The sequence below is a fragment of the Schistocerca americana genome, chromosome 2 (assembly GCF_021461395.2).
Source record: "Schistocerca americana isolate TAMUIC-IGC-003095 chromosome 2, iqSchAmer2.1, whole genome shotgun sequence".
In the NCBI taxonomy this organism is placed as follows: domain Eukaryota; kingdom Metazoa; phylum Arthropoda; class Insecta; order Orthoptera; family Acrididae; genus Schistocerca; species Schistocerca americana.
This window is the reverse complement of record NC_060120.1, coordinates 696,576,605-696,589,959: the sequence shown is the minus strand read 5'-3', so window position 1 is coordinate 696,589,959 and position 13,355 is coordinate 696,576,605. Positions and strand designations below refer to the sequence as shown.

Sequence of the window (13,355 nt, the reverse complement as noted above, 5' to 3'; positions counted from 1 at the left end):
TTGAAAGTTCTAAGAACTAGAGGTTCAATTATGTTTTTATATTTATTTAAATGATTAATGGAAAATCTCAGATAAAGATGTGAAACAAATACTAACAGAGAGATAGAGGGGCTGGCCAGTACTTACCTCGGCTCAGTACAGCCGATAGATACACAAAACAGAACAGAAAATTTTCATCCTAGCTTTCAGAACTTTGTTCCTTCATCAGGGAGGAGAGAGGGGAAAAAAGGGGAAAAAGGGAAAGTGGATTCAGTTACTCACAACCCAGGTTATGAAGCAACAGGGAAAAGGTAAACAGGGAGGGTAGCAAAGATGGAGGCCTGGGTGTCAGAGGGAAGCGAAAGATATTCTACTGTAAGTACTGTGCCAGCTTCAGACCAAAGAGGATGCATACAGAAGTGAAGAGGTATATAGTATAAAGATAAACACAACTATGTAGGATGAAAATATGCGTGGATGGCTAAAGAGTAAAGGGAAAGAGGAGAAGACAGAAGAGTAAATGGGAGTGAGGTTGGTTAATGTAGGTTCAGTCCAGGGGGATGGTGGGATGAAAGGATGTGTTGGAGTGCAAGTTCCCATCTCCGCAGTTCCGAGGGACTGGTGTTGGGTGGGAGAAGCCAAGTGGCACATACGGTGTAGCAGGCTCCTAGGTCGCTAGAATTATGCTGGAGGGCATGCTCTGGTACTGGGTATTGGACACCTCCTAGGCGGAGAGTTCGTCTGTGCCCGTTCATGTGCTCAGCCAGTTTAGTTGTCATCATACCAATGTAAAAGGGTGTGCAGTGCAAGCATAGCATGTCAGCTGATAAATGACATGTGTTGTTTCACATGTGGCCCTGCCTTGAATTGTGTATGTTTTACCAGTAGCAGGACTGGAGTAGGTGGTTGTGGGGGGATGAATGGGGCAGGTTTTGCAGCGGGGTCGGTTACAGGGGTAGGAACCGCTGGGTAGAGAAGGTGGTCTGGGAATATTGTAGAGTTTGGCAAGGATGTTACGGAGGTTAGGCGGGCGACGAAAGGCAACTGGGTGGTGTGGGGAGAATATTGTCAAGGGATGATCTCATTTCAGGGCTTGACTTGAGAAAGTCATATCCCTGGCGTAGTAGTTTGTTGATGTATTCGAGGCCAGGATAATATTGGGTGACAAGGGGAATGCTTCTGTATGGTCTGGGGATAGGAACATTATTGTTGGATGAGGAGGAATGTATTGCTCGGAAGATCTGTTTGTGGACAAGGTCTGCAGGATAGTTGAGGGAGAGGAAAGCACTGGTCAGGTTATTGGTGTAATTGACCACACAGAAGCATCCCCCTTGTCACCCAATATTATCCTGGCCTTGAATACATCAATGAATCCCTCAACAATTACACCATGTTGAACTAGACCCCTGTGATATGGGAACGAGGCTATCAGCAGCACCTCAAACTTCACCAAAGAACTGGCCAGACATTCTGCCACCTTGTAATTCTACAGTTTTCTCATTGGAATATTCGATATACACACATCAAAAAAAGTTTTGCATCACCTCGGTTCTGGAACCTGCACAGAAAATTGGAATAGAGATCAATATAAACATAATTTCCGCCCATTTTATTGCTCATGAAAACCACATATTGCATGTTGTACCACCATACAGTGAGACCTTCAGAGGTGGTGGTCCAGATTGCTGTACACACCAATACCCCTAATACCAGTTAGCATTGGTGCATGCCTGTATTCATCATGGCATACCATCCACAAGTTCATCAAGGCTCTGTTGGTCCAGATTGTCCCACTCCTCAGTAGCGATTCAGTGTAGATTCCTCTGATAGGTTGGTTGGTCATGTCATTCATAAACAGCCCTTTTCAATCTATCCCAGGCATGTTCCGTAGGGTTCATGTCTCGAGAACATGCTGGCTACTCTAGTCAAGCATCATTCACAAGATGTGCAAAATGGGGGTGCGAATTGTTGGCCATGAAGAGGAATGCATCGTCAATATGCTGCTGATATGGTTACACTATCGCTCGGAGGATGGCATTCACGTATCGTTCAGCCATTACGGCACCTTCCATGACCACCAGCAGCATACATTGGCTCCTTATAATGCCAACCCAAAACAGCAGGGAACCTCCATCTTGGTGCACTCGCTGGACAGTGTGTCTAAGGTGTTCAGCTTGACTGTGTTGCCTCCAAACACATCTCCGACGATTGTCTGATTGAAGGCATAGGTGACACTCATCGGTGAAGAGAACATGAGGCCAATCCTGAGCAGTCCATTTGGTATGTTGTTGGGCCCATCGGTACCACACTGCATGGTGTCATGGTTGCAAAGATGGACCACGCCATGGACATTGGGAGTTAAGGTGCGCATCATGCAGCCTATTATGCTCAGTTTGAGTAGTAACATGACGTCCTGTGGCTGCACGAAAAGCATTATTCAACATGGTGGTGTTGCTGTCAAGGCTCCTCTGAGCCATAATCTGTAGGTAGTGGTCATCCGCCTTTGGGCGGCCTGAGCGAGGCATGTCATTGACAGTTCCTGTCTCTATGTATCTCTTTCATGTCCGAACAACATCGCTTTGGTTCACTCTGAGATGCCTGGACACTTCCCTTGTTGAGAGCCCTTCCTGGCACAAAGTAACTATGCAGACATGTTTGAACTGTGGTATTTACCATCTAGGCATGGTTGAACTACAGACAACGTGAGCCGTGTACCTCCTCCCCTGTCGAATGACTGGAACTGATCGGCTGTCGGACCACCTCCGTCTAATAGGCACTGCTCATGCATGGTTTTTTTACATCTTTGGGTGGGTTTAGTGATATCTCTGAACAACGAAAGGGACTGTGTCTGTGATGCAATATCCACAGTCAATGTCTATTTTCAGGAGTTCTGGGAACTGGGCTGATGCAAAACTTTTCTTGATGTGTGTACAATTTTCAGTTTAAGCATTCATAAAGTGAACAAGTTAAACATTGAAGCCTAAGCCAACATTAAATGTTAGTTGTCTGTTTTTATTCAAGTAATATACTTATATGACATTATTATTAAAAGGATAAATTACTACTCATCATATAGCAAAGATGTTGAGTTGCAGATAGTTGCAACAAAAAGACTGTCAAACATTTAAGCTTTTGGACAAAAAGGCCTTCAATTGGAATCAAACAACATACACACTCATGGCAAATGCAACTCACATGCACACACGACTACAGTCTGTGGCTGCCGAGGCCCGACTGTCTGGCCTCGGCAGCCGGAGACTGTGGTGATGTGTGTATGAGTTGCATTTACATGTGTTTGTGTGTTTGGTGTCTGATTCTGATGAAGGCCTTTTTGCCTGAAAGCTTACTTGTTTGATAGTATTTTTGTTGTGCCTATCTGTGACTCAGCATCTCTGCTGTATGGTGAGTAGTAATCTATCCTTGTCGTAATATTGACATTATTCCATCAAGGAGCTTCCATTGTTTAACATACTCATACATTATTCTCATAAAAGATTTCTTCATTTTCAGGCCCTTCAGTTTTCATAATTATTGATGCTGATTTTTACAGTTTACAACATTTTTTCCTTCTATTACTAGTCATTGCAACAGATTAATTAATCCATTGTATGGTTAAGAATGTATATCAGATGTGTTTATGTTTTGTTGATTTATAGTTTAATAATTAATCAATAAATGTGAAGAGCATATTGGTAACAACTTTCATTTACAGGTGGTGTGACTCATGTGAAACCTGTTGCCAATGCCATTACTGAAATGGACTCTCCATCAGCAACATCATTGTCGAGGAAATCAAGGTATTTAAACTTAGGGACTTCTTTAAGGGGCTAGTATGTCCTGCAATATATTTAAAATACTCAATGCATTGAAGAAATCAGTTATTTTGTTAGCTTATGGAAATTATCAAAGCAATAATTTATAAGTATCAGTCATGTTGCCGAAGTTTGAAACAATTCATAGTTGTAGAGGCTTTCATTGCACTCATTGATGTATTGCTTGTGGTTTCTGCCTTGCATTCCTTGGTGATGAGCAGGGGTACTGCTATCAAATTTAAAATAAAACTAGAGAACACATAAATCTAAATAGATTGTTGGCAAAGAAGAGTGAGGAAAGTTCTGTATTAAGAACTAAAGAAGTTAATGTTTTTAGTTCACAGTTTTATTTTCTCAATTTTTAGTTCTAATTTACATTCAGCTAGTAGAAAGTGGCTTAATCTATGCTGTGTTGGTTTTAGTGGAAGGACTGAGTGTTGAAGAAAGAAAATAATCCAGCTGTTGATAATCCCACAAAACCTACAAGAGTTACAAACATAACACTGGCAGGTTTAATCTCTGTGTATCAGGAGCTTTCTGAGTTTCAGTGGTAACAGATACTAGAAGCAGATATATATACAGTACTATTTTCAGGAAATAATTGTCTACTGTTAAAGAAGCTTGATGGGGATGTGATGGGGTATTTTTCAGATAAATAGTAAAATTGGTCAGAGATTTTACAGCAGTGCTTTGTAGAAAAAAAGAAGAGGTTCTGGTATTGTGACCTTCTGGGGGTGTTTCTGAAATTTAGACTTCTTCAAAAATTATTTTAACACTTTTCTCAGCATTTTAAAAGTGAGAATACAATATTTGTACTGGTGAAAACTAAAACTTTCAAGACATGTTTTATTAATTAAGTTAAACATTATTTCTCTATTTATGATTTATTACAGAAAATTAACTTGCAGTTTATATAACTATTCAAAGTTTTGAAAGGATTTCGTTGTACATCCCTCCTCTCAATCTTTCCTTGCTGTTGGTGTCCATAATGGTGTGCCGTTCATGAAGCAATCAAGATTCCATGTACTTTGAAGGGTCAAAGCAAGTTAGTAGTGGGCCATTCCACTTCAGAAAAAGTTGTGAAGAAACACTTTTTGTTAACAGAGAGGCTATGGCATCATTAATGATCAGATTGACATTCATTTGATGGCACTGGAACTGTCTTGATGTAATCACCAGTGGAAGCTAATTTGTGAGATACTTTGCTTTGTTTTCGCAGTTTCTACCAAAGTTCTCACAGTTGTCAAAAACATATGAAACGCTTTAATTTTATCTCATTTGTTCAATTGAAAGTGAACTGCAAATGCCTTAACATCATTTTCCCCAAAATTTCTATCATACCACATCTCAAAACCTGCAGTGTATAAGATGTGATTTGTTTTGCTCCGCTCTTTTCACCAATTTTAGTGGGATAAACTGATGCTACTCTGTTCATTCTTAGTATGATAGTGTAGAAGTAGTCATAAAACCAGAGAAGTGCAAACTCTATGCATATCACACATTATTTACATAACGTGATTTGCCAGATGCCAGAAGATAGACACCAACTACAAAGTTTCAAACATTGAAAAATTTAGGAATATACTGCTGTGCCTATATTATCATTCCCACAGGGATTGTGAATAGAATATTGTACTAATTACAATAGAGGTAGAAAAGAATCCACACAACTAGATAGATTGTTAATAGTGGATGCAGATTTGTCATTGTGACTGGATCATCCACACTCTGTACACTATCATTTGGTGCTGTGACAGAACGACAGAACTGATACTGATAGCTTAAATTGTTGCCATAGTTGTGGATAGGATGCATATAAGCAAATAACCCCTGTGTCTTGATGGGAGATACCTGCTGATGAGATGAACAGCAGTGTGGAACACTCATTACCTGTAATTTATGAGTACTTACAGAAAGTGTGTGAAACAAAATGTATAAAATTCCATGATATTCATCTGGTTAACAAGACACCACTGAGTGGAAAAAAAAAAAAAATAGATAAACGAATCAAGAAGCTAAGTACAGCAAATTTTTCACTTAACACTGTTTGCCATTGTGTTGACTTGAGAAGCATATTCGGCATAGTTTCACTTCCTATTGTCTTATTTTCTGGGAAAATTCAGCTAAAGTAAATAAAGTATCCATTCAGTACTGTCCTACATAATTATCATTCAAATTGATGCACTTATCACACAATATCATTTCAGTAGAAATTTTCTACCTGCAGTTGCAATCACTGGTTTATACTACCATGACATTAGGCTTTAGTATCAAAGCGTTGTGTAACAAGCCATGGTTTTATTGCTGCGAAGAGGTGGTAGTTGTTTGACATTGAATCCGAGCTGTATAGTAGATTATAGAAACCACCCGTCCAAAACTCCATAGTAACTCTCATCTGTGACTGGCCAAGTTTGGACATGCATTGTCATGAAAAAACAAAACGTGCACGCTAAGTTTTTCCCAACACTTGACTTATATCACCGCCTTAATTTGGTCAGTGATAGACAATACCCCTCTGAGTTAATTGTTGTGCCATATTCAAGGAAATCAATAAGAATCACTCTGTTGGCCAAAACACATTAGCCATGATCTTTCTTGCTGACAGCATTTGCAAACACTTCCTTGTTTTCTTGGAGTTCCCATTCCATTGACTGCCATTTTAGTTCTTTCACAATTGACATTCTTCACTCAAGTCTTGTCCCCAGTTACAACATGATTGATATTTTTGTTACCATTTTTCTCGTAATTGTAGAGGACAATCATTGCTGCAGCCAGCCTCTTTTTTTGTTTTGTGGTCTTCCATCAGGATTTTGAGAACCCACCGAGTACAAAATTTACGACAACCAAGCTTCTCCAGCACAATTTTAATGTTTTAATGCACCAAACTCTGTGAAATTTGGAGAAAATGTTGCATAAATTCCATAATCATGAAATGATTTTCATGAAGTTTTTCATTGATTTTCACCACCAGTTCATCAGTCACAAGGCTAAGCCTACCGTTGTAGTCCTCATTATGAACATTGGTATGGCCATTTCTAAAATAAGTGCACCATTATCGCATTCTGCTTTCACTCACACAAAAGTCATAATAAATTCCAGTTGGTTTGCAGTTTGTTGCCAATAGAAACCTAATTACTGAACACACTTCACAAGTAATGAGATTTTCTATTGCAGTACACATTTTAATATGTCACAGAAAGCAAAGTAGCAGAGACACAGGCCACACACTACCACCATTGGATACATACTGATTGTAGGAGCGTTATGGCACCAAATGGCAGCTGTAGCCCTGCCCACCACTGCAATAGATCAAAACGTTTGTTAATTTATGGTTAGCCCTTGGATTATATATTGTACAAAAAAATCAATCGGAATGTTTTTAAATAAACTTACGTAAAGTCATATTTTATTTTTTAAGATCCTATTTATGTAAGTTTTAGGTCATAAATGCTTGCATATTTCACTGTTTTTTAGGTCATTAAATATGTGGTTACCATATTGATACAGAGAAAGAAGACAAAAGTTGACCATCACCATTGAACTAATAGGCACTGTCGTTTTGTTGAATTTATGAGTTGTAACACTCATAGGGACATAGCAGGATAATCTTCTTGACAGGACTGGTCACAGCAAAAAATCATAAACAATATATTATTGTGTAAAATGCATTTCTTCTCATCATGAAAGACAATAGAATTCACATAGGAATTTCCTTTTTTCAGAGTTCACAGTATTACTCATTTTTAAGAAAGAGTTTCAAAATAGCTTACTTGTGGAGTAACTATATGCTGAGCAATCAAATTGTTAGTTCATGAGAGCTAGGTTATAATCAAGGTGTTACACTAGCATTTTTGTTCACATTTGAAACTGTATTGTGCAGAATTTCTTCATAGGATGGGGGGGGGGGGGGGGGGGCTTAAGTGACACAGTGATGGGTGTCTCCAGCATCAAATGTATCATGGAACCAGTAGTCAGGAGTTTAAGAAAAATGAGAGAGATCTACACTCACTTTCTTTTATCAAAAATTATGAGAGCATTTTGTTTCATTTGTCTAAATGTCAGAACTTACTTATCATACCAAGTGCACATCCACATTGGTAATGTAATGTCCTAAAATTTGATGTGTTGTTAATTTTGAATAAAGTACAATAATATGAATCTAAATGAAGTTCTTATAAAATTCAGTATTATTATTATTGTGTATAATCTTCCCTTATTCATAATTAGCTCTCACAAAAGAAGTGGCTTCAATAATCTCTATATATTATAAAACATTAAGAAGTGCATTTAGGTCAACAAAGGGTAAAGGAACTCAGATCTTAAAGAGAGACAATATGAAATTAGTTTTCACACTTCAATCAGATGTTCAGCAACTCCTATGCTCTTTTAAAGACAAAAGTGAGCTTTGCTGAGCACTCAGTGTATGTAAGTACAGTTATCATTGTATTAAGCCAACAGCATGCCTTATACAACAGTTTTTGAAGGAGCATGATAGGTGTTTGAATGTGCTCTGTTTAAGTCCATCATGGCAAACAAACCCTGTAAATTTGCCATTAAATTTTATTCAGTGGTACCTCTATCATCATCCAGGGAAGCAAGCTTATCGCAGCTGAGTGTAGTTTGGAACCCAGCTGGCATGTAACTAAAGTAGGGGCAGTTAGCAGGGTAGGAAAGCAACGATGGGTACAGTAGTGGACTGGACTGGCAGATAATCTTGACCCTGACAAAAAGTTTGTGGAATAACGTGCCTGAGCTCTTTTTTGTGTAATGGCATTTTTCAATAGGTGTATAGTACACAATAAACGCACTGTTTCAGAAGACAAACTGGCTGTTTATATCATTTCTAACTGTCTTTCCTTCTCTCTGTTAATAATTTTGTGCTGTTGATTAATGCTTTTATTTACTATTGTTGCTTACTTTACCATCTTCTTCCTATATTCATGTATGCTATTTGTCATTGTGTCCACATCTTTAAAACACAACTGAATAATTGCAGAGATTATTCCCAATGAGTATGACACAGAATTTAGAATATAGTTGTGATATATACATATTAAAACTGTGTATAATTGGTATCATTTTCCATGTATCCTTTGTTGTGTTTTTTGAAACAAAATACAGGAGGAAAATAAATTGTATTATGATCAGTGCTTTCTTTCTGAGGGAAAAAAAATGTGCCAGTACTCACAAAGAAGATATTACTACAGCAAATTCCACAATTTTAACATTCCTCTGATGTACACTTATCGTTTCTAGATAGCTTCTTGCTTTTGCTGCCGCTGCAGAACAGTAACCTTGGAGCAGCCATCAGCTTACATATTTCTTAGGTCTGAACTGAGTGAGATTAGGCCGTACTATCCTGATGATCAGCAATGCAAAAGTTGTCTGTACAAGCATAAATCATCTATCTGACATAACAATAAGATTCATTTAAGAGAAACCCCTTTCACATTCACTGGATGATATTGCAATTGTGCCCAAACTGTGCTTCAGAAGAAGTAATATATCTGGGAATTTATTTTCTTGCAGATATTCTTTCATTTAAGTGAAATTTATGAGCTAACTTTCTAATTCCAGCTTGCAAAATGTCAGATGCTTCCCAGAATTTTATGGCCAACACTTGAAATCTTAGCACATGCATGTAGATAATCATCATCTTTTGAAAGCAGACACTTTCCAACAGCTTCTTTTTGCCTTTTATAAAACCTGACCTAATTGCACCACTATGTCTTTCATTTTTGTGGAATTCACTTCTTTTGAACTTCATGGTCTCCTTAATTTGAAGAGAGATACTGTCATATGGACCAGGAAAAAAGTGTAGTGCCAACTTTTAAGAAACAAAACTGGGAATTTGATTCTCAAAGACAACGCTATCAACTGGAATATTTAAAATACATTTTGCTCGAAATAAATTGAACAATTTTTAAAGTGGAAGAAAAAAGGTGCCAATATTGTGTACCAAAAAAAAAAAAAAAGCACTGGTTATAAATATGTTTATAAGACAATACAAAATGCATATGGTTTTGATTTCTAATAGATTTACAGTTATTAAATTTAGTTTTGTAAATTGTAGACAACTTTTAATACTTCCTTTTTTCTCTTTCTAACCATTTTTTCTTCCCCAACAGTAAAGTGAGCTACGACATGCATATGGATACAATGACTCCAGCAAAGGCTGCAACACACGTTCAAATGCAGTCTCACATGCAACTGCAGCATGGTCCAACCCAGAGGCCGAGACAGGCCAGTGAAGCACAAAAAGCTCGCTATCACCAGTCAATAGCATCAGCATCAGCGGGTGAAGCAGCAGTCGCATATGAGAATTTGAATATGGACTATATTGCACAGCTTACATCAGAAGGCTATGCACAGGATGCTGTCATACGTGCTCTTGGAATCACTCGCAATGATATAGAAATGGCATGGGACATATTGCATGAATTTGCTACAAAACAAACAAGTGCGTGATCAGGTCCTGGCGGCAGCTTGCACACCCGTTACTGCTGATTTTGTAACGTGCTGCCGCCACTTTCTCTCCTCCTAAGTATCATATGCTTCTGAAGCTAGTCTACAGTCATTAGCTGTATTGCATTTTTCTTTTGTATCTAAGTGTAATGTCAGTGCAGTTTTATATTGATCATTTAATTTCCTTCTGAGCAGAAATTCAAAAGTAAAAAGACTTGGAGTCATGAGATAGTGGTTTAGAAGCAAACCTCTTCCATCCAGAATGTTTACATTTTGAAACATTTTGACTTCTGTATGAAGAGGTCGACATTACATGCACGTATGTGGAACAGATTTTATTGACATTGTGGAGAATTTCTTCTAAAATCAAAGCATACAAATTTTTAAATCTTGTTGTTGATAACAGACCATTTTATACTTTCACATTTTTGTGTATTGTGTATTATATTTGTTAATGAGAATCATTACTCATCAATATTAATCTTGTTACTATTCACATTGACATCACTGTTATATAACATTCCTTGTACACAGAGTGTTATTTTGTGTATCGTACCCAAGTGTCTCGATACATCTGTTGATGGCCTTAATTTCTCCAGTTGTTGTTTACTTTTACTGTACATGAAATTAGTTTTAAGAGAGATTCTGCATATCAATCAAAGAATTGTTGCAGATGAAACTTAAATATTTTTATATAGCAACAAATGCATGAAAAGACTGAGACTAAAAGATATAAATGTGTATATACAAATGAGTATGTGCAGTACAAGAAATAAAATTGTTTTGCCATTAATTATCAGCGGAAGAAATTGATCATTCTGAGAGATTATACTGACTGATTAAAGGCCATGTGAGACTATTACTAGAAAAATACCTCTTTGTTGCCTTGTGCAGCATTCCCATCTAAAGAACATTTTTCTTTGAACCAACAAAGTTTAATTAAGATTTTAATCAATGAATGTGAAATATTGTTGTATTGCATTTTATATTGTGTTATTTTATCTGTGAAAAAGTGAACTAAAAGAATTAACCTCCGTGTTGTGTATAGTGAAGCTGACATCCAATCTCCAAGTGCCTCATAATTCCAAGTATTCCTTACACTTTTACCTGTATTTATTTCCAGTTTCATACTACAGAATGTGGCATGTACTTTTACATGAATTCTTTGTTGGCACTGTTAAATGAAATATGCTGTAGCAATAATGCTGAAGTGCTGTTCTCAAGACATTTTAATATCATCTAACATATTAAATTGCACAGTACCATTATCATCATATTATAAACTATAAAAAGATTTTTTCTTTTTTATTACAATGCAAGAGGTTATTGTATATATGGCTTGTCCTTGATGATCCAAATCAGTGTGTGTAAGGTTAATATTGTTCTGAATCGTGTTTTTGATCAGGATCAGGAATTACTTCCTACAGTTCAGATAAGTGTGTTTCGGAGTGCCTTTTAAGCATTATTGGTTTACAGGATCATTATGGAATGAATGACTTTTTTCATATTCATTTTTCATTGATGTGCTACATCTATTGAATTCTTTTGAATGAAGTTTTTTGTCGTTGTTTAGAATTCACCACACTGGTGGTGTGGATAATGTGATGTTTTCAATGTACAAATTAAACAGTACTGACTGATTGTTCCTTCATCCCAGGACACTGGAACTTTCTTGAACAGCAATTGACAAATGCATACAGCTAGTACAGTTGCCCTTTCATTTTGTCAGATATTAATAATTGTATTTAGATACAGATGATCACGGATATGTACCAAAATGTCCCTTTTTCACTAATTTATCTGGTTGTTATGCCTATGTACTTGTTCTTAGAGTCTCAAATGAAAGTTATTTATAATAATTATGTAATATAATTGTTTCATTGCTTAATAAGAAAAATATGTTATTTAAATTAATCTATGTGGCTGATGATATGTCTGTGTCCATTTGAAGGCTCTGTAAGGAGTTGCAAAGTTTCCTGTATATCAAATATGAAGAAGGAAATAATGTATTTACACTTTCATATGTATGAGAAACTGTTGAAGTGATTTATGATGAGGATGATGGAGTGAGTTTCAGAGTTCAGTTCATGTAAGTGAAAGCATCACTTTAGTTTTGTTAACATAAATTAAGGAAGCCATAATTCCATAAAAAATAAAACTTTGTCAGCTGAGAAATATTTCAGCAGTCAGAAACAAATTTAATTGGAAAATGCCTCTCCCATGTATGTACTCTTCTTTGAATTCTGGTTAACTACAAACATAATATTCAGTAGTGACCAGATATTTTATTTTTCTTACATACTCGAACATTTTTGGTAAAGGTGCAAACTTTGTTTCAGAATTATTGAAATGATTGCCGATGGAAAATATACATGGCAACATTTCAGTAGACTCACCAATTTCTTCACCTCTTACTGCAGCCTTCTTTTTTTTAAGCCAATGCAATAAAACTTCTGTGCCCTACAACAGCTAAATGTTCTTTTTGTACTTCACAGTCAATTCAATATGTCACTGTTGCAATATTTTAAAAGAACTACTGAAGCAATCATATTCACTTCATAAGTAACAAAATATTCATGCCTATCAGTGTGTTTCATTGAGAAAGTAGCTGCTGCAGAGTTTGAAGGCGGTTTGTGGTTACTGCATTATTTCTCCAGTGTCCATTGGAATCATGTGGTGACTCATATCTAAGCAATTTCATTTTAATAAGAACACTATCCTCATAGAAACTGTGTATCAACATTTATTGAAAATAAATAAAAAGATAATATCACATCTTGACTCCAATTTGTGTATGTGTAAAGGAAATGGTGCATGACTGGTATTTACCTTTCTACATTGTTGTCATGTTTTCTAGGCTTCTGTAGTTTACATATCACTTTACAGAACAATATATTTGCATAATTGGAAGAATGTCTGCAGGTAAATGTCCAGTGTCATGTGAGCTTCAGAGGATCACATGAAATATTCACATTTCCTTTATGTGTGAAAAAGAATTTAATCATATATGTTTGTTTGCCTCACCCATTTCCACAACAACGGTTATATATCAATAATTATTGAGCTTTCTGTCTTACACTTAGTGCAGTTTTGAGAGTA

At 36.7% G+C, this 13,355-nt stretch overlaps 1 protein-coding gene across 4 annotated transcripts in view; it reads left to right on the top strand.

The window, feature by feature from the left end:
• The window catches only part of LOC124593637 (E3 ubiquitin-protein ligase CBL-B-B), a 173,412-nt gene extending 160,369 nt beyond the window's left edge, over positions 1-13,043 (top strand). For all 4 annotated transcript variants that reach the window (XM_047131952.1, XM_047131954.1, XM_047131953.1 and 1 more), the window contains 2 exons: positions 3,692-3,776; positions 9,920-13,043. In XM_047131952.1, coding sequence (XP_046987908.1) covers positions 3,692-3,776; positions 9,920-10,259 — 425 coding nt within the window. In that variant the 3' untranslated portion in view covers positions 10,260-13,043. The remainder of the gene's footprint in view (positions 1-3,691; positions 3,777-9,919) is intronic.
• Positions 13,044-13,355: the final 312 nt, after the last annotated feature.